Below are 26904 nucleotides of genomic sequence, written 5' to 3' on the forward strand. Positions count from 1 at the left end.
GCAAAAGTTTTTAATTGTTTTAAGAATTAGAATTGTGGCAAAGAGTCAAACTTTAACATAAAGAGCGAGGGATTGCGGAGGGGAAAACACATTTCATATACGGAGTAATTTCTGTTCGTTTTAAGTTTTAATGTCGCTCCTTACTTTCATTTCAAAAAACTTGTTTTTTTTATTTAATTCATAGTAATTTCCGCTCGTTTTAGGTGTGACGACTTGGTATGAGCTATTTTCCACTTGTTTTATCTGTTTTCATTGAAAAACTCTTTCCACGATTCATTATGAGTTAAAACTTAATCATTTTAACTTCATGCCATCTTTTTCTAGTTTTGTTGTTTGTTATAAACTTGTGAAATTTCTAAAACTGAAAAAAAGATCGTCTGTGCAGGCAAAAAGAAATGAACACATTTCCTTCAGTATCGCTAATACAGATTTAAATACACAAAATACAATTTTATAGAAATATAGGAGAAAATGGAAAAATAATATGAATCACTTGATAGGAAGTACGTTCATAAATCGAGAGATTTATCTGCTGATGACGGTTTCTGTGTATGTGACCGAAATATCCAGAATTTGTATCATTGTTCTTCACTGCATAATAAAAGCATTATCAATAGCAGAAATGTTATTTGGACTTTATACCTAAAATTCTTTTCTAACTAAATAAATCTAAAAGAATTTTTAAATTTGTAGAATAACGATTTCATTTATTAAGAACGATCGATTTTATATAAACCATTACAATAATGCCACTTACTTTAACAACAAAAAACTGGTCTTCCATCATTAAAACGTTAAAATATACATATCTTACATAGTATATACATATTCTAACATAACAATTCATCTCTTCACGAAAAATCCTAAAATTTAGCAGCTTAAAATACAAAACAAATGAAAAAGAATAAATACGCAAGAAGATGCAACTTTAATTGTTGGGTAGTTGTAACATAACCGCAGTGTTCAATCATTATTTTGCCTTTTTTAGCCCTTTTTAGGCTGAAAGTGGAAAATTTTAAAGCAATAAATTATAAAATAAACCACATGCATCTACTTGTGTTTGTTACATGTACGTATTTTACAAGATGACTCTGCAACTGTAGAATCGAATGATCTACAAGAAATGAATAGATATTCATGATAAAAAAAACACTAAGTATATTATATTGAATTGTCTTGAGACTTTTTGAATTATCAAACTTTAGCACTGATTAAAATCTAATAACTTCATTGTTGTTTTCTTTCTTAAATAGTGAAATTAAAAAAATTAAGACCAATAAAATACCACAGACATATCTAAAAATAACAAAGTAACATCTGACGTAATAATGAAAAGAAAGACAAATGCACTAAACTTGGGCCATGTTCCCTAGTACTTACTGCAATTAAGACTTAATTGAATTTGACCTTTTTACAGACTTTTGAGTTATAAACAGCAATGCCAATCGATCAATGGATGTTCTTGTATCGATTCATCCACAATAAGCCCGAAACCTTTTATAAAGAAGGAGAGCGTTATCATTGTACTCTGATAACTAGCTTGTTAGTATTATAAAACTATATTGGAGATTTTCTATCCATCTAGCTTATGGGAAGGAAAAAAAATTCACCTATTAGAATAAAAAAAACTCCAAAAAGAGACGCCAAAAAAGTGCTGCAAGAAGTATTATGGAACATGCTCTCAAGCTTTTCAATTGTAATGCAAACTTTGTTGTTTCCAGCGAAGATGTGACAATATGGGAAAGATTTTACAAAATTCGAGTGAATAGATACTTTTTTTCTAACTAATTATTGATAGAGTCAATTCATGAAAATTTAGGGGGGGGGGCAAACATTATTTTTCAGAATCAATGGGAGGGGAGACAAATTTGCCATTTTTCCATTTTTTAATGCAAAAACCAAGACAAACCGATTGTCAATGAAAATATCCCCTCCTTAAAAATAAGTTGTTTTCGAAATATAGGGTACAAAAACTTAGGGGGAGCAAGTGTCCCCCCTACCTTCCCCGAGTGAGACCACTTTCAATTTGTTATGCCATAGAAGTACTATCATTTGTTGTTGCTAAGTTTTCGTTGTCACAAATTTACAACTGGCAACAAAAGCAACCAAATAGAACTAATTTTCTTCTTATTACTATGCCACATCTTTGCTAGGTATATAATCTTTAAATGTAACCACAATAAAGCACAACAAACTGTGGTAAACTTCAATATCATTGTCTGAAGCTTAGAATTCATGAGAACAGAATAATTGCCTTCTATTGGTTGCACCCATCTCAGCATTTAGACTGGGTATCAAATATCCAAACACAAGGGTTTCTTTGGACATACCAGATAAAAGCTGTCATTAAAGTACCCTCACGATGATTTGGCGCCCCTAATTTGAAATCTGAAGATTTTTCATTGAGATAAAATCAATGCCTGATAACTTCATTGTAATAAAAGAATGATTATTTATTTTTTGCTGATGATTGGGCAGTGCTAAAGGACAAAATATATTCCTAGATTTGACTTTCTGGAAAACTTTGAAAATCAAATAACTAATGTATATCTGCATCCTATTAGGAATGATGAATTTATAAGTACCAGGTATGTATACAGGATTTAGGTTTTTGGGCTACTTTCCTCCTCCGCCCGACACCTTGAGATTTAAAAAAAATTTCTACAAATATTTTACATTTTCCTTACAGTTTGTCAATTAATTACGCTTTTCTCAAATCTACACCCAGTCCAGAAATAATTTATAAATATCTGCCAGCTTAGGACTCTACTCGGAGAAATATATTTAAGATAGTTATGAAGCTGGTATTTGAAATTCATGTTAAGATTTAGAAATTGGCATTATTTTTTTTACTCTGCAAGGCAAGTGCTATCTAGGAACACAATTCTCCACGAGAAAAGACTACTTATTTTATTAACTAATATTGTCAGATGCGAAATTCTGATAAAACTAACTGTCAAATGATTTTTAATTGCTAAAATACCATTGTTTTTGTTACACGTTTGTACCTACGCCACCACTAATTATGCTTTATTGTTGGGCAAAATGTTTATTGCTCTAACGACAAATAGACTGTTAAAGCATGCAGTTTTCTCGTGGTGCAACCAATCAATAAATACCGATACTTTTTGGTGTCATCATTCTCAGATGATCAATATGCACATGTGTGTATGTTTTAATGAATTTTGCACTAGGGGCGTATTTCAACAGTTTTTTTTTCCTTATGAAGGTATGCTCTTCGTTAAAACGGTATATTTTGTTTAATATTTGCAATTTATTCTGCAATCATGAATCTAGCCGGCAGTATAATAATCTCACCGTACGTAAATTATCCTCATATTTCTGGAAACAAAGATCTGTAAAGTCAAGTCATTCGTGGAGGAAGCTAGAAGCTGACAAAGCTATTGAAAAAAACGGTCTATCTTAGGGATCATTCATCCATATTAATCTGCAAATCAGATCTGGACCTACTTGTGGCATACCCTACGGTTTGTTTAATCTAATTTAACAAACCAAGAATTCCCTGACCGATTTAATCGAGATTTTATGCTAGGATGTGCAAGAAAACGGCCAAAGATAATAAAAAAATATTTGATATTAATCTTCTTACACAAAATTAAAATAAAATCTCAATTAATTGTACAAGGCCAAACTAGATTTTAATTTAATCATTATTATACTATGTATAAGACAATTCATTCGACTTTCAATAATAGAAGACAAATATCTTTTGTTTTGTGTGTGTTAAGTTTCCTATTGCTTCTATGACTTGACAAAACCCTCCTTTGAAGTGAAAATTGGGGATTTTCATATTTTAATAATATCATAAGGTAATCCTAGGAAAATATACAAGTAAAAAACTCCAATTAATCAATATCACAGAAATCCCTTTCAAAATAAGTGCCCCAGATGCTCAAGAGCGACTATAAAAGGCCAATGGAAGGCACATCCGCCAACCTTTCTTTGGTAAGACCATCTAATAATCACATTAATACTAGTTTTGAACCAGCTCTGTTTTAAAGTAATTTAACGAATTAGGAGGATGATGCATAGGCGGTCCTATAGGAGAGTGTTCTGTTGCTGGTGGGACAGGCATATCAGTAGCAGTTTGATGAACGTACCATTCACCAATATGACCTGGATTAGTAAAACCGAGACTGAGGTTGTGATGATTAGGTGGTCGGTTATGATTAACTTGGATTTGGGAGCTGTCGTGGCTGCTTGGTGATGGAGATGCAGCTGAGTCAGAATTAGTATCGGCTATGCTTTCATTCTCGTCGGATTCACATCCTGATGAGGCTGGAGGAGGACTTTTTCCATGTACCTGAAATTATGAAGTGAACGTTATTACTCCAGATTAGTAAGGACCTCGCTTCCTCGTGACCCAAAGAACCACAAGATTTAATATTGGATTGCATCACCAATCTTGTATCTTCAATCAATAGTCTTCTACTTTTGGTAAAGAAATACCTTTTTTATTAGTTCCTTATATCAGCTCCCTTGGACAGGCGCGTACCCATGAGCTTATTTGATAAGAATTTTGGGGAACTTAGAGAAGTTCACACTCTTCAAATTATTTGGACAACAACATATCAAGAACAACAGCGTGGTGGCTATAATACGAAAGTCCTCTTTTTTAATTGATAAACTTTTATTAAGTTGATCTATAGTAAGATAAATATAACCAGTAAAATCTGTGGTAACACCTTTCAGGAAAAAAATATCGTCTTAATATGTTAGAAAGACTTTTACCATTAAACAACTAAGAGAAAGAAAGAAATGGCACTATTTTAATAACAATAGCTTTGCAACTCCAAAATTAAATGCCTCGTTAATTTAGAGACAAATTCACCATAAAAGCTCAATTTTTAATAGAAATTTGAAAAAGCTATTAATTTAAAAACCGCATGCCAGAATTGCCAAACTGGTAAATAAAAGACGGGTAATATAGACTACAAACAGTTTTTCTTTTTTTACTGTCAAAAATTTGCGCGGTTAATAAATTGAAACTGAAACCATCTACCCACAAAACTCCCAATTTCTTTCGACACTCTACAGGGTTTTGTGGGAATTTAAAAATTAATGCTCCGCTAGTTACTGAATAAACATGGTTCTCCAAGAGGTCTGATTGGTTTATCCAAATCATACCCAGAAGGAACTTGAGTGTCAAATGACGTAGATATTATAATTCAAACTCCGTCTCCGTAACTGTCTTTGGAATGTGGTCTATCAAAATTCATATCATGCAGATACTACAGACAGATTCGTTGAATGCGTATGATGAACTTTCTTTTTTTTTACTTCTAACATTCTCCAAGATCCTGTTTTGTGTTTTCCTTATGCATGAAAACGGCATGATTTAATACATACGTAGATGTGTAGCCCAGTAAAATAGTTGCGCCAGAATTAGCCAACTTTATTTATTTATATTGAAAATATATACGACACTTGTAGAATTTTAAGCCATATCAATTTTTTTAAAATAGGAATTGCATTTGCAGGTCTTTGGAACCTCATAAGTTGGGATTGAGCAAAGCAATGAACCTGAAAACACTTTTCTAGTACTTCATTTAAGCAGACGATCTACTCTGCAAGGTTTTATTTTTACGGCACAAAGATTTTTAAAGGTCATCAATGGTCAGTACCCTCTAGAGGGAGGAGGAGTGGAGGTAGGTACTTCAACATACCTTATCAGGACATAGTTTAGTCTGTAAATCGATCCCTGGAGGTTTCATTTTTCCTAGCCTAACCCGTTCCCCAGAGAGGAAATGTAACTTGTCTAGAATTTTACCAAAGTGGGGGGACAAGTTGAACTCAAAATGTTACCAATGGTCAGGCGTGGCAAAAAATCTATCCAATCCTAGGAACTACCTTGCCGAAACTAACAGCTCTAGAGAAGAAGACCCTTATCCTGCAATTGAGAAAACAACGTTTTTAATGCAAGACAGTTCTGAGGAATTTGGCAACTTTCAGGAATCACGTGCACCACATGGCGCGTGCCAAGCGTGGCGGAACTCTGCGGCAAACGTGCGCACCGAGTAGTACCAGGTGGCGGAAAGTGGGTGACCCTTGAACAGTGTTCTTTTAATAACCATTTTTAAGTCTTTAAAGTAGAAATATGGCAGAATCTAGAGCGGTTAACACTTCCCGTGACCTTAATTGGGGCTGCAGATCCATTCAAATGAGTTCATTTCCTTAGCCAGGCGATAGGTCCTAGCACAAAAACTTTCCTAGATATTGGACTATTGCAATTTTACCGAAAGTTTATTTATAACCATCGTTTACATCATTATTTATAGCTCGTGTTTATTTCTTTAGTTTTAGAGAAAGGCGGTATTCGGCCCCAAAGACCTGCTTTCGCGTTGGGATACTAATGATAAGGTAATATAGGCCGTGGTCAATAAGTTCAAGTCCTTTTTTATAAAGTTGTTGCATTACTACTGGGGTGGGGTTTTACAAGCTAATCTATGCCACTTAGACTCTGATTGAAACACATAGAAGGATGAAACAGCTCGTAGCAACGAACTCGATGTACCAAAGAATAATAGAAATACACATCGAAGATCCAATTAAAACAAATGATGCCATTAGCTTCCAGTTTGACTATCGAGGCTGAATCCAAAAATCTTTGTCTTTTTCTTGGCATTTTACTAGTCTTATTCCAGTTACCACAAAAAAAGTAAATCAATTAACCTGGTTTGTGAAGACTACATAAGAACTGTACTTTCTTCCTCAAGCGTAATACGTATTTATGTATTTTTCATATGCCTATAACAATGTTAAACCATATTTCTCTTTTTTTGTGGCGAGGATTTATAGACAGCTTTTTTTTGCTTTTCAAAAGTTAAGGAAGCTTTTATTGTCTTTTGAAAAATTACGATGATTTCACCTAAATTATAACGTTGCGCATTAATCCAAAATTTGATCGAAAATAATGTCATATTCTTGGCAAAAGTGATTCCCTTTGGGCTAAATGCAATTAGAAAATTCTCATTAATAAAATATTTCTGCTTCGTAATTGCTACCTGTATGAAAAAAAAATGACGAATTACTAAGTAATTTTCAACTCGGGAGCAAGCAATTATTATCCAGGACCAAAAATACAAGCTAAATAGCTCTGGTTAGACTGGCAATTACAACATATACATTTATAGTAAACAATATCCAAGCCTCTCAGCGTGACCAAATGTATACTCAGCTACTGATTATGCTGCGAAATTAAACCCACCCACTTTTTTCATTTCGTAACGCAAACAGCTTTGACGGATAGAACAGCATTGTATGTAGGGGGCTACCGGGTTTGAGCCCCCTCTCCCAAAAAAAAAGTTTGACTCGTAGAAACATAACAAAAATGTATATAAACAAATTTTTGATACGCTAAAAAAAATCACATCCCCCCGCCTCGCCGAACAAAATTCCTGGATACACCCTTGTACAGCAGTGGGATGTTAGTAAGTATCTAACAAAATAGGTACGTAAATAGAGGTAAAACAGAATGCCGAAAAGGTCGGCCGGAGGTACACAATCATGTAAGCTTGAAACAGTCAGTTCTGTAGCTCGTGTCTTTAGTAATATTTGTTGTTTCTTTTGGCAGATCGACCGACACCCTTGCCCCTGTTAACGCAACCACCATGTCACCCCTTCCCCTCTAGGAATTTATCGTTAAGGCGTTTCGACTATTCTGAATAAAAACCACCGTTTTGAAACTTTGAGCTGCTATTATGAGGCACCATCGAGGACACAGCACAAAGAAGGAGGAGAGTGATAAGTAGTGCAAATGTATTTAGTCACAGGGCTTAAGATTTTAGGGTTTGCAATCGATGGAGTCGTCCTTTTAAATTCCATAGAATGTTGTGGAATGTGATCTTGGCAGAGAGTTGGTGCTTGGGAGTGTGTATAAGGTGTCGGTTAGTGGCCAGCCCCTCATTGCTACTAAGCTAGCCCCTAGCGCCTTTGACTAAACACGAAAAATAGATCGTTTCCAAGAAATAGTAAAAGTTTAAAAACACAACCCTACCCCCATGAAATCAGTATTGATATGAAAACTCATTAGTCCCGATTTTCAAGATTTTTAGGTGAACCTGATCCGTCCCAGTCTATGTCTATCAGCTAGATGGAGTGTCCTGAGGGTTAATCCCCGTAAACAGCTTCAAACTGACAAAAAATTCTTCTTTTGGATTTCATGTTTTATCAATTAATTGTTTTTTTTCTGTTTTTTTTTTATATTAAAAACTAGTTGTTCGGCCTAATACTTAAGCCAATAAATCCATTATTCAATACATTCCTTTTAAGTTTTTATGAATAACTATTAAACAATTTATGAGCTGAATAAATTGTACTGAACGGATAGTATAGTCTTTTCTGGGGAATTAATTGGAGGGTCTCTTTCATTTTTAGGACTAAAAACAGATTTCTGGTCTGAGGCACTTATAAGTAATATCATAGAAATTGTTTCTGGTACACGATCCTCGTATTTCTTATCTCTGTTTCAGACAAATTGCTCAAAAAATCATTTGGAAATTGTAATTTTTGAAAATATGTATATTAGAAGGACATGAAGGTTGGCTATTATCCTATAAATCAATATTCAAAGATTGATCTAGTTTTTATTCTAATAAGGTATTTCGTAGAGCAGTAAAACACAACTTTTTGTAAATTTAAAGGGTTTTTCTTCCTATGACAAACAAAAGTATGGGACCGAAGATAATCCAATGGTCATAAAAACTAAGCCGGTTACCCCAATAATGAGATACTTCAAAATACAACTGTCCATAAAATTCCACAGGGGTATGACAGTTTCGAAAGGCCTAGCATTTTGACCCTTGTAGTAATGACACTCTGAGAATGTGCATTAAATCGATATATTGTTAGACTTGTCACTTGACCACAGTATTTAATTAAAATACAGGCAATAAAACCGGGGTAGTTGTCTTGAAAATCGGTCGTTCAGACTATAGCACCCAAATTAAAGTCTACTTGAAACAAAGAAATTTGTTTTGAAAAACGTATTAAATTCATATTCCTAAATCGTGTAAATCGAAGACGTTGAACTCGCTAGTCGAATCCTATCTCCAAACCGAGTTTAACTCCATGCTTTCGAAATATTCAGCATTATGTCTGCCATTTCTTGGACGTTGGATCAAAAATCAATATCCGGGATGAAAAGAGAAAGAGCGGTTGGTGAAGCGGATGGTGAATATGGTAGTCGGAATCCAGCACTAGGTATAATTTCTTGCTTTTAGCCATTCGGAAAAAAACGTAATTTGTAGAGATACTAAAAGTGAAAATAACTGGTCGCATATTGTCATAAGTCAGTGTTTTTTTTTTTTTCGTTTTGTCTATTTTGGGTGATAAATCAAATTGCCTAACAATGCGGGAACATACCGGTTCTGTGACTTCATTAAACACATTTGCCCAAAACACATCCGATCGAAATTTGAGATTGCCTTTTTGTTCAGTATAGTTGAAAGGTCTAATAACTAAAATAAGCACCCAAATTAAAGCCTATTTGAAACAAATAAATTTGTTTCGAAAATGTATTAAGTTGATATTCCACGAATGTAAGCTGAAGGATCCTTATGGTCCAGCGCTGAATCCCATGAAACCCTGAGATTCGCGGTTCTTCTGTCCAGCCCTGAAATTCTGGTCCTTCCAAAACAAAATTAGGGTATCTTGCTCGGTCGCTCTCAATATTGACATTATCTACACAATCTTTCTGTCTACTTAATCATGCCGTCAGCATTTATTCCAAAATGATGAAAATAATACGCCATACATTTAGTCATATGGCTTCAAGCAGTTTATTTAATTTTGGATCCTATTTATGTTTTTAGTCCTATTTGATTCAAAGAAGTTAATATTTTTTTTTCAAGTCCTTGTAAGCAAGTCTGCTCAAGGAAATCAGCAGTCTGAAATAGTCCAGGGGCTGATGTGGGTAAGCGAAAATTAGAAAACAAAGTTCCCATCAACTTCGGTAAAGAAAATTCTTAAGGAAGGCTTAACGTGGACTTCAATTCCTATATTCTCAAGATAGTTTTAGCTTTACGTAAGGAAGAAAAATTATGTTACCTTCATATGTTTCCTGAGAGAAGAAGGGTGAGTATAAGATTTGTCGCATCCTCGGACTTTACAATTGTAAGGTTTATCCGAAGTATGCACATGCGAGTGCTTCTTTCTATCTGAGCTATTTGCAAACCTTCTATCACAACCTTCAAATTCACACTTAAACGGTTTTTCGCCTGAAAAAAATCACAAAAGTCAGTAACTATAGCCGAGGAAGCACAATAGCTTTTTATCAAGAGCTTCCAAGTGTTTTTTTTCTTATGCTTTACTTTCGGAGTTAACATAGTTTCTCGTTTTGTCAATTGTCGTAAGTGAAAGAAAGGAATGATTCTTTGGAAATAATATTTCATAAACAAATGAAGTGAAATCCACGATTAAATGAAAGAAACCTTTTCAAAAAGAAGTTTTTCAACGAAAATTAAATAGCCATTTTAATACCTAAAACGAACAAGAAAAATCGATATAATAATTTGAACTTAAAACGAATAAAAACTACTATTGATGAATAAATGAAATTGGAAACTAACAAAAACGAACAATCATAACAAACATAAAGATAACATATACTCATTGAATGGATAGATGAATCCTAACCATAACAACAATTAAAGTGAATAATGAAGTTAAGCTTAAAACGAACGCAAGTTATCACTGATAAGAAAGGCTAACGCCACCCTAAAATTTCAAAAGGTCTGAGCATCAATTACACTTTTCTAAAAATAATTTGTCTTTTGAGCAGTGTTTTATTTGTCATAACTTCAACAACAACAAAATATATCTTAAGGCTAGCCCTCCCCCCTCACTTAAACCCTCTGAAACCCTTGAATGTCTCATGCGCTTTACGGAAACCGATAAGGATTTCGAACACTGGATTTTCTTAGTAAAAAAAAATAGCAACGAGAAATAATCGTAAAATAATTACATTTGTAAGTCAATTTGATTTTTATATTTCAAAAAGACGTTTTTTTTTTTTTACAAACCTTTTCTTTTGATTCTAGTTCCTTCAGACAAACTGAAATTCATGCAAAAAAAAAAAAACAAAAAAAAAACAAAAATATTAAATAAATGTTAGTACAATATATTCTGTACGCATTTGAAAGTAGTGTGTTTAGAAAGATGGCAGTGTAAGTAATGTTTTTTGCATTTTCTTTCTTCTCGTTCAGCCGTTCTGTCTGCATGTTCTGTAGTTTTCAAACTTATCACAGACTACACAAAGCCCGGTTTCAAGCGTGACGAAAAGAGGCAGCCACAAAAAGTCAAATTTTTTTCAGAATAGGGGCCCGTCTGATCTAGGAACTGATGAGGGTAATTTTCAAGTCGATCAGCGACGCCAAACAAATGGACCCGAATGTAGCGTCATGATTTTTCAGTCTTTTGATCTGGAATGATCAAAAACATTCAAAATCCACTAACTCCTTTTGTTTTCCAATCTATCTTCGTAAAAGTTTATTTCTATCATTAAGGATAGAATATTTAAGGACACGGAGACAATGTAAGAAGCTACTGTCAAAAACATTCAGAGCCTGTATTGCATTTTTTGGTCAAGTTAAATTCCATGGCTGGTTCCCAAAGTGCTTCCCTGAGGTAAGGATGCTAGGACTATTTTGAAAAGTTTCTAGCTTTAATGGTCGTATTTTGATTTGATTTTCTTTTGTAATTTCACTTGTTTTGCCAAGGATGTCTTTTGGACATAGGGTCGAAATATTCATTTAGGATTAAGTTTCCACTTTTTTAAGGGAAAAAAAAATCGTTGCTTCACTTGCTGTTTGTATTTATACTTTAGCTTAATTGGAATATAATCTGGAAGCTTTTACGCTAAACCACCAAACCACCCATTCAGCAGTTAAAAAACTCAACATAATTTTATATAAAGTATTTTCATAGAGCTTGCGATGCTTCTTAAAACTTTCCAACTCTTCTCAAGAAAGAGATTCACCAGTAGGGAAAAAGCTCCTAAAACTAAAGAGTATATTTGTATGTTTTGCGAACCTATTCTGATAGCTAGGCAGTCTGTAAAATCATAGGCAGCACAATAGCGCTGCCTAAGTAAAGAACGATGTTGCTACAATGTATTGTTTATTTTTTTGTGTCTTCCAGAGAAATTGTCTACGGATTGAATTGAGTGTCCGTCTGACTGACCGTATTTCAAACAGTAAGCTTTTACGAAAAATATGATTCTGTTCCGCTTTATAGATAAATATTATTACATTGGGAAAAAATAATAATATTTTTTAAAACCATCACATTGTAAATGTATTAAATTAAATTACAAAGGGCCCAAATTAAATTGCCTTAAATTAATTTTTCATATTTTTCTGAGAGCAAATAGCACTTTTTTTCTTACTTTACACTATAAGCAACTTCATAATCCTTTGTCCTTTCCATTGATTGTCAAATGACAATTTGACTATTAAAAAATTTCAACTAAGAAACAATAATTTAAATAATTATAAGTTTAGTTAAAATTCAAACAAGTCGCTGGAGATTATTGGTAGTCCCAATGACTACCAACACAGGTTAGCGGGAGAGGGAGCTACGGTTTATTACAGAAAGCTCTTCTGTTCAACTCCCATTGAAGTCAACCTTTTCTGATCTTTAGTTTTTACTCATAAATATGACAATTTATGCTAGCCTTTATGCACTAATTTTTGAGGGCACTGGAAGAAAGGTGAATCTGTAAAAAAGAGGACTTCGGGTTGGACTTTCTCCGGTGTGGGCCTATATTTAATTTATGCGAGGGGTCTATTGGATAGTAATTATTTACTTTCGGATATCAAGTTGCATTCGAATTGAACCAGTAGTCAAACATAATTTTTATAGCACACGCAGGATAGAAAACATAAAAAATTTGGCTGAAACAAGCCGGAGAAGCAAAAAATGTATTTATTTGTTTGAAAAACAAACAACACGGCTTACATCCTTTTGGCCGAGAAACTGGAAAACAACAATTTTTCTTAACTTTGATGCAAAATCTCAAGGAAATATTTAGAGAGAAGGAGAAATAAATTTCTATTGGTTCTAACCACGACTAAGTCAGGAACTTTTGGAACCAGAAAAAAAGGAAACCTTAAAATTCACTATTTGTTGAGAATGGGGCGACTGATGTTACACGAACATGTTAAAAAAAAAAGAAAGAAAAAAATACGGTTTAAAAAGGCTTTTACAGCCGTAGTAACTGCTCAAATAGATGGTTTAAATCAGCAAATCTGAGATTTTTAAAGATCTATATTGCCAAAAGAATTAAATTTATCAAGACGAACAAAATTTTGCTAATGTTTAAAATACATTTTTAGCACAAGACATCCGGCGGTGGGAGGGGCAAAGCCATTATATATATATATATATATATATATATATATATATATATATATATATATATATATATATATATATATATATATATATATATATATATATATATATATATATATATATATATATATATATATATATATATTTAACATAACGAGTTGGCACTCTACAATAAAGATATTCGTTTTGTTTCTTTTTTCTACTAAATTTCTTGACATCTGAAGTCTTCTTCCTCATTGAAGCCGACTGTTTCAAGCTAGAATAACATTACTAGCTTGTCAATTTCAGGTTAAGTTTATTAGACCCCTACGGGGGAAGAAATGTCACTTCCAAATGTTATCATTTTGTATGAGAAAAGCGAGAGAAAAGCGAGCAAGACTGTTGCGAGAGAGAAAACGCCGCATCGTTCATTACACGGGTCAAGTACATCCATTGTGGATGAATAGAACGCATCAGTTGGCCTCAATGGCTTTACAGAAATAATTTTGACAGGCCAGTGGTTATGGTATTTCTTGTTTCTTCAAATTTTGGAGTGAGCTGTGAGGAATACTTGGGTTAACAAGTGTGGAAATAATCTAAATAATTCTATTGTGCTAACGAGATCATTACGACAATGTAAATTACAAGTACTTTCTATTCTGAAGAATGTACCCTTTTAAAGGCCTTTCTCTAAATACTAACAAAAAAGTTTTTACGGGAAAAACTAGTTTTCAAAGTTTTTTTTTTTTTATTTGGAAGTTTAAGGTTGAATTGAGAGCTGATTTTTAAAGGAGTGTTGTTGCGTTAAGAGTGGACAGAATGATTCATATTCATTCATTTCACCATACAAGAAAATATATATGATAATTCAAGAAATACCTAAAGGGTGGTATATGAATATTTGTTTGTGAGAATATGGAAGGAAATTATATTTTACTCTTTTCTTTTTGGTTTCTTTTGAGTCTCCCGTCTTTATTTATTAGTATGTGTTTTCATCGCAAAAAATATTCAACTTAATTGGATTGCGCAATAGTAAGGAAAAAAGTAACTTCAAATGAAAATAAAGAGAAACAGTAAAAATTTCAAACGAACAGAAATCGCCCTGAATACGAGGGAATTTTCCACCCCGCCTCCTCTGCCTCTTTTCTTGCTGAGGTTGTATAGTGCTTTACTGAAAGCATATGTGAGTGTGAAAAATATATTTACAGGACAGTTGCCAATTTTTGTCTACCAATTACCTTTCATTCTTTCTTGAGGAATAATCAGAACATTTTTTTACACAATTCTAATTGCCTTTGTGTTTCAGCAGTAGTTCTTAAGGCATTGAGTGCCAAAAGTAAAAAATTAGCGTTTTTTACCGTTTTGAAAAGTAGAGTTGTGAGAAAGAGTCAAGACTTTAGCGTAAAGAGCGGGGCGTTGAGGATTGGAAAGCCTCTTTCATATACAGAACAATTTCTGTTCGTTTTAAGTTTTAATGTCGTTCCTTACTTTCAGTTAAAAAGAACTTGTTTTTTATATTTAATTTCTGAACGTTTTTGAATTAATGCAGGTTTTGATTTTGGCTCAATTAACAATTAAAGCAAATTTTGTATATAAATTTTGCTATTTTGGCTAAATGGCTTTCTCAAAGTTTTGATCGGACGATTTTGAGAAAAAGGGTTGAGGGAGTGGGCCTAGTTGCCCTGCAATATTTTTTGGCCACTTAAATAGGCCACTAGAGCTTTTAATTTTATTTACGGCGTTTTATTGGTAATAATTATACGTAACATACAAATTAACTTACGTAACACGCTTCTAAGTTCTTATATTTTTATTTACGTATATAAGAGGTTCATCCTCTCTTCAATACCTCGCTCTTTACACTAAAGTTCAAATTTTGTTCCAACTGTTTAAGAACCCGTGAATCACAAATGCCGTTTAATTAGAATAAATAGCTCTTTTAAAATTACTTAAAATATCTAACCGTAAAAAGCGAGGTACTGAGGAGGGGACACATCCCCTCATATACATAATAATTTCTGTTCGCTTTATCTTTTAATGTTGCTCCCTACTTTCAGTTGAAAAAACTTGTTTTTTTATTTAATTTCTAAACGTTTTTAAATTAATGCAGGTTTTGATTTCGGCTTACCGTGCACGAATTAAAACAATTAATTAAAACAAAATTTGTATATCAATTTTATGTTTTTTGGCTAAATGGCTTTCCCGAAACTTTGATCGGACGATTTTAAAGAAAATGGGGTGAGGGAGGGGGAATAGTTGCTCTCCAATTTTTTGGTTACTTAAAAAGGACACTAGATCTTAATTTTACTTACGATCGTCTTTATTAGTAACAAATATACGTAACTTTACAAATTAACTTGCGTAACGAACTTCTATATTCGTATATTTTATTACGTATACGAGGGAGTTCGCCCCCTCGTCAATACCTCGTTTTTTACATCATAGTTTGAATTTTGTTCCAATTCTTTAAGAATGGCCTCAGAATCACAAAGGCCGTTTAATTAGAATAAATAGCCCTTTTGAAATTACTAAAAATACTTTTTAGCGTAAAGGCTAAGTTCATAACTTGCAGCCCTTCCCCCAGGGACTGTGGGGGATTAAGTCGACCTCAAAGACATAGTTATTAGATTTTCCGACTATGCTGAGCAAATAGTTATCTCAAAATTTTGGTTTTGCGACTTTGGGAAAAATGAATGTGGGAGGGGGCGTAGTTGCCTTCCAATTTTCTTGGTCACTTAAAAAGGGCACTGAAACCTTCAATTGCCGTTACAATCAACCCTCTCCGTAAATTCTAGGACCACTGGGTTGATACGATTACCCCTGGGGAAAAAAACAAATAAACACATCCCTGATCTTTCTTCTGGCAAAAAAATATAACATTCCACATTTTTGCAGATAGGAGCTTGATAGGGTTCTCTGATACGCAGAATCTGACGGCGTAATTGTCATTAAGATGTCTTTTAGGGGGTGTTTCCGCCTTTTTTGAAAATAAGGTCAATTTTCGCAGGCTTGTAACTTTTGATGGGCAAGACTAAACTTGATGAAACTTAAATATTTAAAATTAAAATCAACATAGATTCCGATTCTTTTGATGTATATATTGGTATCAAAATCCCATTTTTTAGAGTTTTTGTTACTATTCAGCCTGGTGGCTGCTTACTGCAGTTGGTTACCACGAACTGTCTGATAAATACATTAAACACGATATAAATATATCGTGGTATGATACAACGAACTGTTTGGTAAATATAAGTTATATAAACGAATAAACAAAAACAATTTCCTCGACCGAATCGAACAGAATGAAACTTCCAAATGTTTTGATTGTACGCTCGACAAATGTAATCAATGGACACTATTTCGTATGAACATATTTGAAATATCATAACGCATGAAATTTACAATAAGGCTGTGAGCTTTGTCTTTACCATTCTGAGTCTAGTGCCAGAGTTAAATGAATGAAATGAAACAGACGGATACTTTCTCCCTAGCTACTAAGGCAGATGAGCGTATAAACTTTCAAAGGGATTAAATCTGCTTTACTTTCAAGAACTTCGTGGTTTACAGTCTTTTCACCTTGAATCTTAATCAAACTATTGTTTACTTAATTGAAAGAAAATAACCGGAATGCCTTTTTCAACAAAACAATATTGTTATCCTTGTTTTTCATTCGACGAGCGATTTTACAAATTATAAGGACAATATAACAGTTCAAAATAGGGATGAAACCAGTTTTACTGCTGATAATGGACACTGTATATGTGTCCGAAATATTCAGTTAAAATTTTATATTTGTTTCACTGTCTATAAAAAGGTTTCATCATATTTTGAACGGTTATATTTTCGTCACGGAAAGGCAGTGTGGTCTTCGAAGCTATCTACAAATTATAAGTATCGTTGTATGTATTTTGAAAGACATTTTTAAATTTTGTTTTAAAATATTCTTATCCTGCAGCACATGGATTAAGAGTGCATCTTCTTCCTTTTAAGGATTAATTCCTTCTAAGGTTAATTTTGTGGCACAAAAGATTTTTTTTCATTATATTCCAGAACAACAAGTAGCCTACTAGGCCAACATGTTCATAAACTGAACTTTCTGAATCAAGAAAATATAATGATTGATATTTTTTTTTCAAAGTGCCAGTGAAGGGCAGTGAATAAAATTATTATTCTTTTTTTTAATTTTAAATATTGTTCCTATAATGTTTTTGCTCTCACAGTCTATCACTTCAATTTAGGTTATTTCTGCCTTTATAAAACTCAGATGCGATTTCAAGGAAAGAAAAAAGGGGATACTTCCCCCGAGCGCAGGAATTTTGAAAGCACAAAATTTCAAACAAATAATCTAACAGTTAAAACAATTTTGTCAGTATTAAATTTTATCTTTCCTAAAATAAAGTAAAATGTGCAGTTAATAAATGAAAATAATCAATAAATGATTAATTAATTGATAAATAAAAATAAGATAATAAATACACAATACTGAACTAATAATAATCAAAATAATTAATGATACTTAAATAATTTAAATAATAAACTAAAAAAATTGAACGTCAATTAATAATTTATTAATAAATTGAAAATAATTTTTTAATAAATGAAAATTTTGTTAAAATTTCGCCTGAAACTTTTGCGGGAAACAGAGGGAGGGGAGGGACTAATCAAGATTTTGCCTGAGCGCAGAGAGGCCAGAACAGCCACTAATAAACTTTGTTACTGGACTACTTCCCCAATAGGAGGAATACCTTTTTCAAAACTTAAAGAAAAAATTATAAGGGTAGTTTTAAGAATTATTTTAAATTATTTTATTTAGATAAGAAACAAAATGGAAAAAATATCTCATCGAAATACACTTCTTTTTCTGTCATTTTTTTTTTTGTAGAATTTCATTCTCTCTGCTTCTGAAAATGCTATAGTTACTAAAATATATTTAATTGAGGCTTGAAACTTTTATTTTAATTTTGGAAAAGAAGACGCAGCGATACGATACATCTTTTTGTTAACAATTCCATGAGAGAAGAAAAATGTATTCTCTTTCCTATTTATCGGCAATTTATTAATAAATTTATTTTTGGTACTTGTATGATATAGCCCCGACCACTCAAGTGTTCATTCATTGACGCATTGTAGAACCGGTTTTTTCGTAAGTTTATTTCAGTTTAGCGTGAGACATGACAAAAAGAAGTGACATAGTAGATGGGAAATATATAATTCGGGCTATATATTTGCATATTAGGGGGTGGGGATGAGGATAAAGTATTTGGATAGTGAGACATTAGAAAACATTTCTTGCTTCATATATGCAGAATAATTATACCTAACGCATTAGGAATGCAGACCCGCTATACTCTACCCCCCACCCCCTAATATGCAAATATATAGCCCAAATTTGTTTGAGTAATATATTTTTATCATACTTAGATTTATTTTATTAGGATCAAGCGTCAGAGAAACCGGTTCTACTCAGAAGAAGAATATGAAATCGGGGCCATATCATACAAGTACCTTCTTTTTGTCTCAAAATTCGTTTAGCAAAGAATTGGCTTGGTGCTTTTCGACACAAAAAAGCAGTAAATAATAAAGTATGTCAGGCTGTCTGACGTTCACATTTGCATCTTGGTAATTCCCTATAATAGATTGCATGCATTCCCATCCAAAAATATGAGAAATAAGCAATAAACCGCATAGTCGAAGCTATCCAAACGGTTATGGCGATAATAAAGATTTTTACCAGCAGTTTTTCCCACCTGTGAAATGCAGAGGGCTTAAGCTGCTTTTTGCCAGTTAGCTATTTTTACTTTAAGATGTTGGGTGTTTACGGTTTCGATGGCAGCAATTTGACTACTTGTCGCTTCCACCCAAATCAGAACGCACCACGTTTACTCTTCTTAACTTTGAACGAGAAAATTGCTGTAGTTTATTTGAGTCTCTTGTTGGTTATTCTCCAGTTTTTAAAAACAATAATAAATTATAGATAAACTCTGTAGTAGCTTCATCTCTAGGCTAGTTTTTTTTGCCACTGTATATACTTTTTCTGGACACCCTTCCCTCCGAAAAAAAAACAACATTTGTGACACCCCTCCCTTCCCCGAAAAAAACTGGATACAGCCCTGGTATGAGCCCTAATGTAACTCGGGGGCTGAAAAATCGAACACAATATTTAAAAAGGTGTGCTGAGCCTGCGATTCTTTATCTATTATAATACAAAATTACACCTCAATTTTTAGCTTTCTATTTTATTCTTAATCATTTTTGAATAGTCTTTCACCTATAATGCATGAAATCAGTTTTTTTTTTTTGAATATACAACATAAATATGACAACTTTTAAGACACCGGTAACCGGAGCTTGTTTCTTTTCAGTAAGAGCCTTTCCACTATCTTCCAAGAAGTCAGCACTGTACATAAAAGGTTTTGTTCTTTCACGGACACTTGACTATGTCCATAATAAATCTCCGCTTGTATAGTGTTCAGCTGTGTAGGCTGAAATCCTTATTTTCAAGACTTTGCATTCTCCTATCAATTTCAAACATTTCACCGAGCCGTCTATTCAACTTCTATACAAAGAGATTTTTACCTGAGCTCCATGTATGGTGAAAATTTTCAAAAATACCCTTTCCCCTTCAATGCCCCCTGCTAAGGGAAGTTCATTATTTCACACTCCCCAGTACGCCCTGAAACGGTTCGTTAGATTCGTAATCTCTGAATATTTTTCTAGGGGATACACCAGTGAGGATACAGTATAGACAGAGGATGATGAAAATTAGCAACAATACTTAGCTGTCACAAAACATCTGCCATATATACTGACAGTAAACAAAAGCTTGCTTATGCACTCAGCAACTTGCCTCTACAGGTCTGTACGCAATAATTCTTTTTTTTGGGGGGGAGGGGGATACATTCTTGGAAGTATATTTGAAAAATATACAGAAAAATCAAACTTCTATGCAAAATATGACATTTGGGAGAAACCCGTGAAAAAATTAAATGTTTGAGGGGAGGGAGTATTGTACGAAGCCCTCCTTCAATCATGTACCTTTCAAACATCATATGGCCATTTTTTTTAACAATTTAAGTATCTAATTGTTGAGTCAAAAATATGCTTTGATGATTTTGGTGCAATTGCGTGTCTCCCGTGTCAATAGCACATGATTGCTTGAATTATGAGCATATTATCATTCTTGGTGTATTTCTCTTATTATAAAAATTGGGTCGTTAGTTTATCATTAGGTACTCTGAAATATAAAATTGACAATATAAAATAAAGACAATGTATTATTCCCCACAGCTCCCCCCTCCGTAATTTTAAATTTATTCAAATTTAAGGGCATTTTTGTCCGAATTATTCAAATTATCAAATTATATTCTGTTATTTACCCCCCCTCCCGAAAAAAATTACACATGCCTTTCCAATGGTTATGTTTGATATTGAACATGACCTTTGGCATTAGAACAGGAAACTCTTAAATACAGAAGTTTGATAACAGTATATGCGTCAGAAGTATGTGCTTTTGATGCTTATTCTGAATACATGAAATTCATTAAATTCATAATGTTACTCATAAAAGTTTATATTATGAGAAAATCTGTGGAATGTATTTTGGAATAGCAGCAATAAACATGACGAGCCGGGGACATTTTAGTATAACTGAGAAACTATATTCGTATACTTCGTAACACAGAGGTGAAACAGGTGGGGTGAAGGAGGACTCTACACGAATAAAATTCCTCTGATACTCACTCTCCCATACCTTTAGCCAGGATTATTTTTCGAGTGGGTTTAAAAAACTTAAAAAAACACATCAAAAATTGCTCATATGCATTTTTGTTAAGTTTTTACTAGTCAGATAAAAATTTCATAGAGGGAGGGGGGGGGTCAACCCTCTGCCCCCAAGATACTGCTCTGCCTTCCTCCTAACAACATCAAGATTTATCTGAAAAATCATTGTTGGTGTTTCATGCGCCCTGGTTACTTTTTAGGGTGTTCGCTTTTTATGGGCGATTAGCATTGTTATGCTAAAGTTGAACTTTAGTACAGAGAGCGGGGTTGGCAGCCCTTCTCTGAATAGTTCTGAAGATGATATTAAAACGGACAGGTACTGAACACAAAAAACGAAAAACTCCCGACATTGTGATGTTAGTCATACTCCCCAATAAAGGATAAATCCAACTTTAGAGTAAAGATAATAGGATTCATGGGAATAAAGGTGTTAGCTCGCCTTATCTGTATGATCATTTCTTCTGTTTTGTGTTTGAATATGACTCTTTATTTTCAATTGAAATTAATGCTAGTTTTTATCTTGTTGAAAAGAAAGTGAAGAACCTAATTTAGTAAACTGGCATTTTCTTGATAAAAAAAGGGTACCATTCAAAATAAGGGAACTTACTTGTGAGTTTCTTACGAAAAGATGCGGCAAAATTGATTCAATTAAAAAATATATAATCAATTATAAAACCGACATCAGCAAATATGAAGTCTCAATTTTTCGCTAGTAAAATAACAATAAAGTTTACAAAGAATATTGGGAGAAAAATAATAGCCTTTTGACATATAAACTACGATGGGTTTAAATATGTCTCCGGCGAACTCTTTAGCAATATGAAAAGTAAAGGGGAAACGCGAGGGTGTTCAAACAAAGCACTGTATCATAAATTACCAAAGCAACGGGCAAATCCAGCTTACGCCAGTCTCATGAAAGATGAATGACCTTATTATTTCAGGGGATTAAAAACATTACCTCCAATCACTGACTTGGTGTATATTCAACTAAATAATAATTTCAAACTGATAATATCACACGTTTCTTTTATGGTAAGTACTATTATATTGAAGTAACAAAACCGTTCGCATCCTTGAGAAAGGGAAAGGGGCATGTTAAAGATCTGAACATCTAAATCGGAAAAACAAACAAAAAGCTGAAAACGTTCTAACGTTCTCAAAAAAGGTACTTCTGCCAAAGTTTTCCAACTTGGTTCCATTCCTGGGCATATTTCCACTGTTATCCTTAGTCCAACTAAAAAATTATACGGGAGTTCATCAGACTCGCATTTTTTCATTGCAGCTCCGTTGCAGAAAGATTATTGTAGTAATTTTATTCACAATAACTTTATATAAAAGCAAAATTATTCATCCACTCAATATCTTCTATCAACTGAGACTTTACACCAATGCTTCAATGATGGTTATAAACCATTCTACCCCGTTAATATAATCATTATTATTTACCCCAATGTTTGCATGGGAACATTGCAAACTTCTCAATCCTTTCCATTTATAATTAGTTCGGTAGGCTAAATTAATTTAGGTGAGTTGATTATGGGTAAACTTGTTAATTAACACACGCCCCCTCAGTAATCCTCCTATCAAATTAGATATCCGAGAATGTTGGCAATTTAAGTGGGTAGAGGAATTGGGTCCGGTATTCTGACATCATTAATATATACGGTCTGATATATTGCAGCTGCTTTATTAGCTGATACAAAGATGAAAAATTCAAATGAAACACATAACAGGTTTTAGGATACTGGCCAATATAACCTTAAGTCATGCAAAGGAATGTTATGCAAAAAGGTAGTACAGCTTATAGACTGCTTTGCTACCGAAAGGCTTGGAGTCATTTTGGGTGAGTTTTAACAAGTAACGTGGAGTCGGTAAACTACAAATGCTGACTCCAGAAATGCTGAATCCAGAACACACTCGAGAAGTGAAGTTAGGTTAATCAAAATGAAATATACAAAAACATGATGAAAATACAATAATTTAATTTATGGACTAATATAATTCGGGATATATATTTGCACATTCGCGATCACAAGAGGGCTTCGCGATCAAAAGTTTTCCACAAATTTTTCACTAACAAAGTCAAGATAAATAGAAATTGGGTACTCGTGTTTTATATGGTGCACACTCGACAACTGAAGTTAGGTTAACCCTAATGAAATATACAAAAATATAATGAAAATAAAATACTTTAGTAACAAAATTTTGAAAACTACAGCAAAGAGTTATGGTACGGGGCCCGCACAAAACGCATTATATTAAATAGCTAACCAGACGAAACCAAAATGCCATCTCTATATATTAAATATTTAATAAAAAATATACCTACAGCATAGATTTCAACTGAGCCTAAGCCAATTTTCTTTAAATATTAACAGGTAAAAACCAGTTGTCGTTTGATCTGCAGGTCCAAATTCTCGAGTGTGTACCACATACTACAGAAGTTCAAAAAACTGTTTCAGAAGTCTTATATTTGAAAATTACTTCTTTAAAGTTTTAAAAACTTTATGTGGCACACATATAGAATTCCTATACTAATTAGAAAACAAATCCATCGCGTGAGAATGCAAAACCTGATCTTTTAAAATCTTAGTTTCAAGAGTAAGTTGGCCGAAAGATCATTTAGTGTGCACCATGGATTTCTTGCTATTTTTCTATTTTGAAAAGATACCAGGCAAAATCGTAATATTTTTGTTCTTATGCATGTAAGCTGGTTTAAAGTAAGCCAATAAGTGATTATGTTAATATATTGAACTGAAACCCAGCAACTGTAATCCCAGTACATTAAATGCAAGGTAATTTGGTAAATTTCATCTTATCATTGCTGCTTAAGGCAATGTCGAAAAACACTATTTTTAAATGGCTTTTAGCTTGACGTTTATGCCTGTAAAAATCTATTTTATTGCTGTTTTTGACAAAAAAATCTTTTAGATAAGAAGTGGAAAAAAACATTATTTACATTTTATTTCTGACTATTTCTTGAAGTTCAAGTTCTTTAACAAAAGAGCTGTGACTAATAAGATTAAGGTAATTGGATTTTCAAAAGATTACACAGAATGTATAAACAGTTCGCTCATAAAAATCCCATCGGGTTCATTCCTATAAAGCTTATTTTTGCTATAAAATCTGCAAGAAGATTGACTTTATACAAAAACACGTAATTCAAAGATATATAGAAATTCAGCTTTCAATTAAACTGTCTACCCAAATGCTTACACGAGCATATTCTAAAAGTAGGACAGAGGTGCTGCCCACTCTCCGTCAAATTGCTGATACCTCGAAGTAACACTCGTCCTACCACGTATAGCACACCTCTACCAAGCCACTCTTTTTTATTCCACACATGGCATACTTCCGCCACGCATGAAACAAACAACCTGATTTACATTATTCTTGAAAGTGATAAGCCTCGAAAGGGGATTCATTGGCACAATCAATCTTGTATTTTTGTACTAGACAAATAATTAACCTTTATCTGTTATTTATGTTTGTATGTATTTTAGATTACATATTTTTTTTTGGGTCACTTCAGAACAGACAATTCTTTTTTTTTTTTTTTTTTAACTTGATGTTTCGCAGAATGAAGGAACACATTTCTCAAATGCTCTCTGCCAACAAGTTTTTCAAGTTGCAAGCTACTAATATGTATAATGGTGTCGTTTTAAATAATAAATTTATAGTATAACTAAAAGGAGCATCGCTTACAGATGGAAAAACTTTTTTTTATACAGAAAAGATACCAAGATTTAAGAGAGAGCAAAAGCCTGAATCTCCACATCTCACTGTGTACATCCGTGGTTCTGAAGCATTTGCTTGTGCTTTCCTGCTTGACTGTTATGCAAATTGGCCCAAGTACTTTTTTTCATCACAAACAAAAGAAAACTTTAACTTCAGAGTCTATTTTCTCGAAAATATTTTTTGTAAAAACAACGATTTTACTATCAAGGGACGATGTTTATTAATGTGTATGTTGTAGCAGCTATAATGGCTCATACCCTCAAATATTCTGTAAGGTAAATGAAATAAAACAGTTTTAATTAATCACTTTGTCTGGAAATGTGCATATAATCAAAAAATAAAGAAATTGATATAGTTTTATCTGACGTTCTTCTTTTAATGACATTTTAACGACGTGCTTATTTATGTTGTTTTTGTCCCTCGAAGTAATCTCTTTAGTTTCATAAAAACAGATCATGGTCTATTCATTTTTACCTGGTTCTCAAACCCTTGAAACATAAACAAGATGTTTATTGTTTTATTGCATTTGGAGACTGGCAGTCTAGTTTCAGTGTATTTGAATAGGGTTTTTAATTTATTCATGAATTACTGCTAGTATATAGTTTTATTTGTCACTACGAAAAAAAAAAATAATACATTCAGTGCATTAGGATTGTTACATGTTCCGAGGGAGTACCACACAGTTTTGCAATATTCTTAATTATTTGGGCACAGGAGGGTAGAAATAAGAGGCTGGCCTCTCTCCTTAGATTGGTCGAAATAATAATTCTAAAAAAAAACTAACAAAAAATATTTTAATGTTATATATTTTATTTGTTGGAAAAAAAATAAACATGTACTTTCGGAACGTAGGGATTTCTAACCAAACCATGTAATCCTGGGGTCATAATTGCTACTTAGAGATAGTACAAAATAGTCTTTGTTTATTAACCCCACTCTATTCCTGCAATTCGAAAAATTTGCTGTTATCAGTATGTATTTCCTCATTTCAAGTACTTAATTTGAGTTAAAGTCCAATGAAACCAGGGTTGTAATTATTATTTGTACTTCATAGTGGTTGAAACCTCGGAAAAGGTAAGGCCTTTCTTGTCCATTGGAAGTCAGAGAAGATTTCGCTTTGGCTAGGTGCATTTCTTGAGGCATGTGGCAAAGTTATCCATGGTTTCCTCTGTGATTGCTTCTTTGAGCCTTCAAACGGTCCTTGGGATTCCGTCAGAGAATCCCAATCCCAACGGTCCTTGGGATCACCTGACATAGCCCTAAAATACAAATGTGAGCAGCTGACACTGCAATCCAATATCCCACACTACTAAAGAGCTTCTTTTGATGAATCTTCGGTAAAGGTGAAAATCCCTTTTGTTCAGTAGCGAAACATAAAAAATAAACCATGACACATTATCGCACACAATCTCAGATTAACATGGTTGTTCCCAAACCTTAACAAGTCGTATCTCTTTCACTTAAGAAGTCAGTCCCAAGGCCCTTATCATTAACAATTACCCGTATCTGAAGTAGGCTACCTATAGTGACTACAAATCTACAGTGAACTTATAATCTATGCATCAAGGCCCTACAATAGGAGCAAAGAAGACAGTGCATCTACTAAATGTTGTAAGTCCCCTTATGGATATTGAATGCCTCCAAAGGATTACCAAAAATTTGGGGTAACCACGACACATTTTAGTTAAACCAGTACCTTTACGAAATCGCATATTTTAGTGTGAAAACAATAACCACTTCACCAAGATTATTAGAAATTGCTAACAAATTGTTGTGTTGACAGGACCACACATTCATCTAAAGTTTTAGAAATTTCGATTCTTCTTAAAAGTAGCAAAAACACGTTGAACAAATTTATTCTTTTGTACCATAGCATTTACCAAAGACTAAACGAATAAAATAAATTCTTAAAACAGCTTTTCAAAAGCATTTTATAACTCCAACAGTAGAAAAAATAAAGCAAAAATAAAGTAGAAAAAATAAAAATAAATAAATAAAAATAAAAATAAAATAAATAAAAAATAAAGTAAATTT

At 33.2% G+C, this 26904-nt stretch overlaps 1 protein-coding gene across 1 annotated transcript in view; it reads right to left on the bottom strand.

The window, feature by feature from the left end:
• Positions 1-686: 686 nt before the first annotated feature.
• LOC136037176 (zinc finger protein ZIC 4-like) overlaps positions 687-26904 on the bottom strand; it is a 52801-nt gene continuing 26583 nt past the window's right edge. The window contains exons 2-3 of the mRNA XM_065719723.1: positions 10069-10238; positions 687-4324 (exon numbers count right to left, since the gene is read on the bottom strand). Of these exons, the coding sequence (XP_065575795.1) occupies positions 3995-4324; positions 10069-10238 (500 nt within the window). The 3' untranslated portion in view covers positions 687-3994. The remainder of the gene's footprint in view (positions 4325-10068; positions 10239-26904) is intronic.

Source organism: Artemia franciscana, chromosome 16 (genome assembly GCF_032884065.1).
Source record: "Artemia franciscana chromosome 16, ASM3288406v1, whole genome shotgun sequence".
Lineage (NCBI taxonomy): Eukaryota > Metazoa > Arthropoda > Branchiopoda > Anostraca > Artemiidae > Artemia > Artemia franciscana.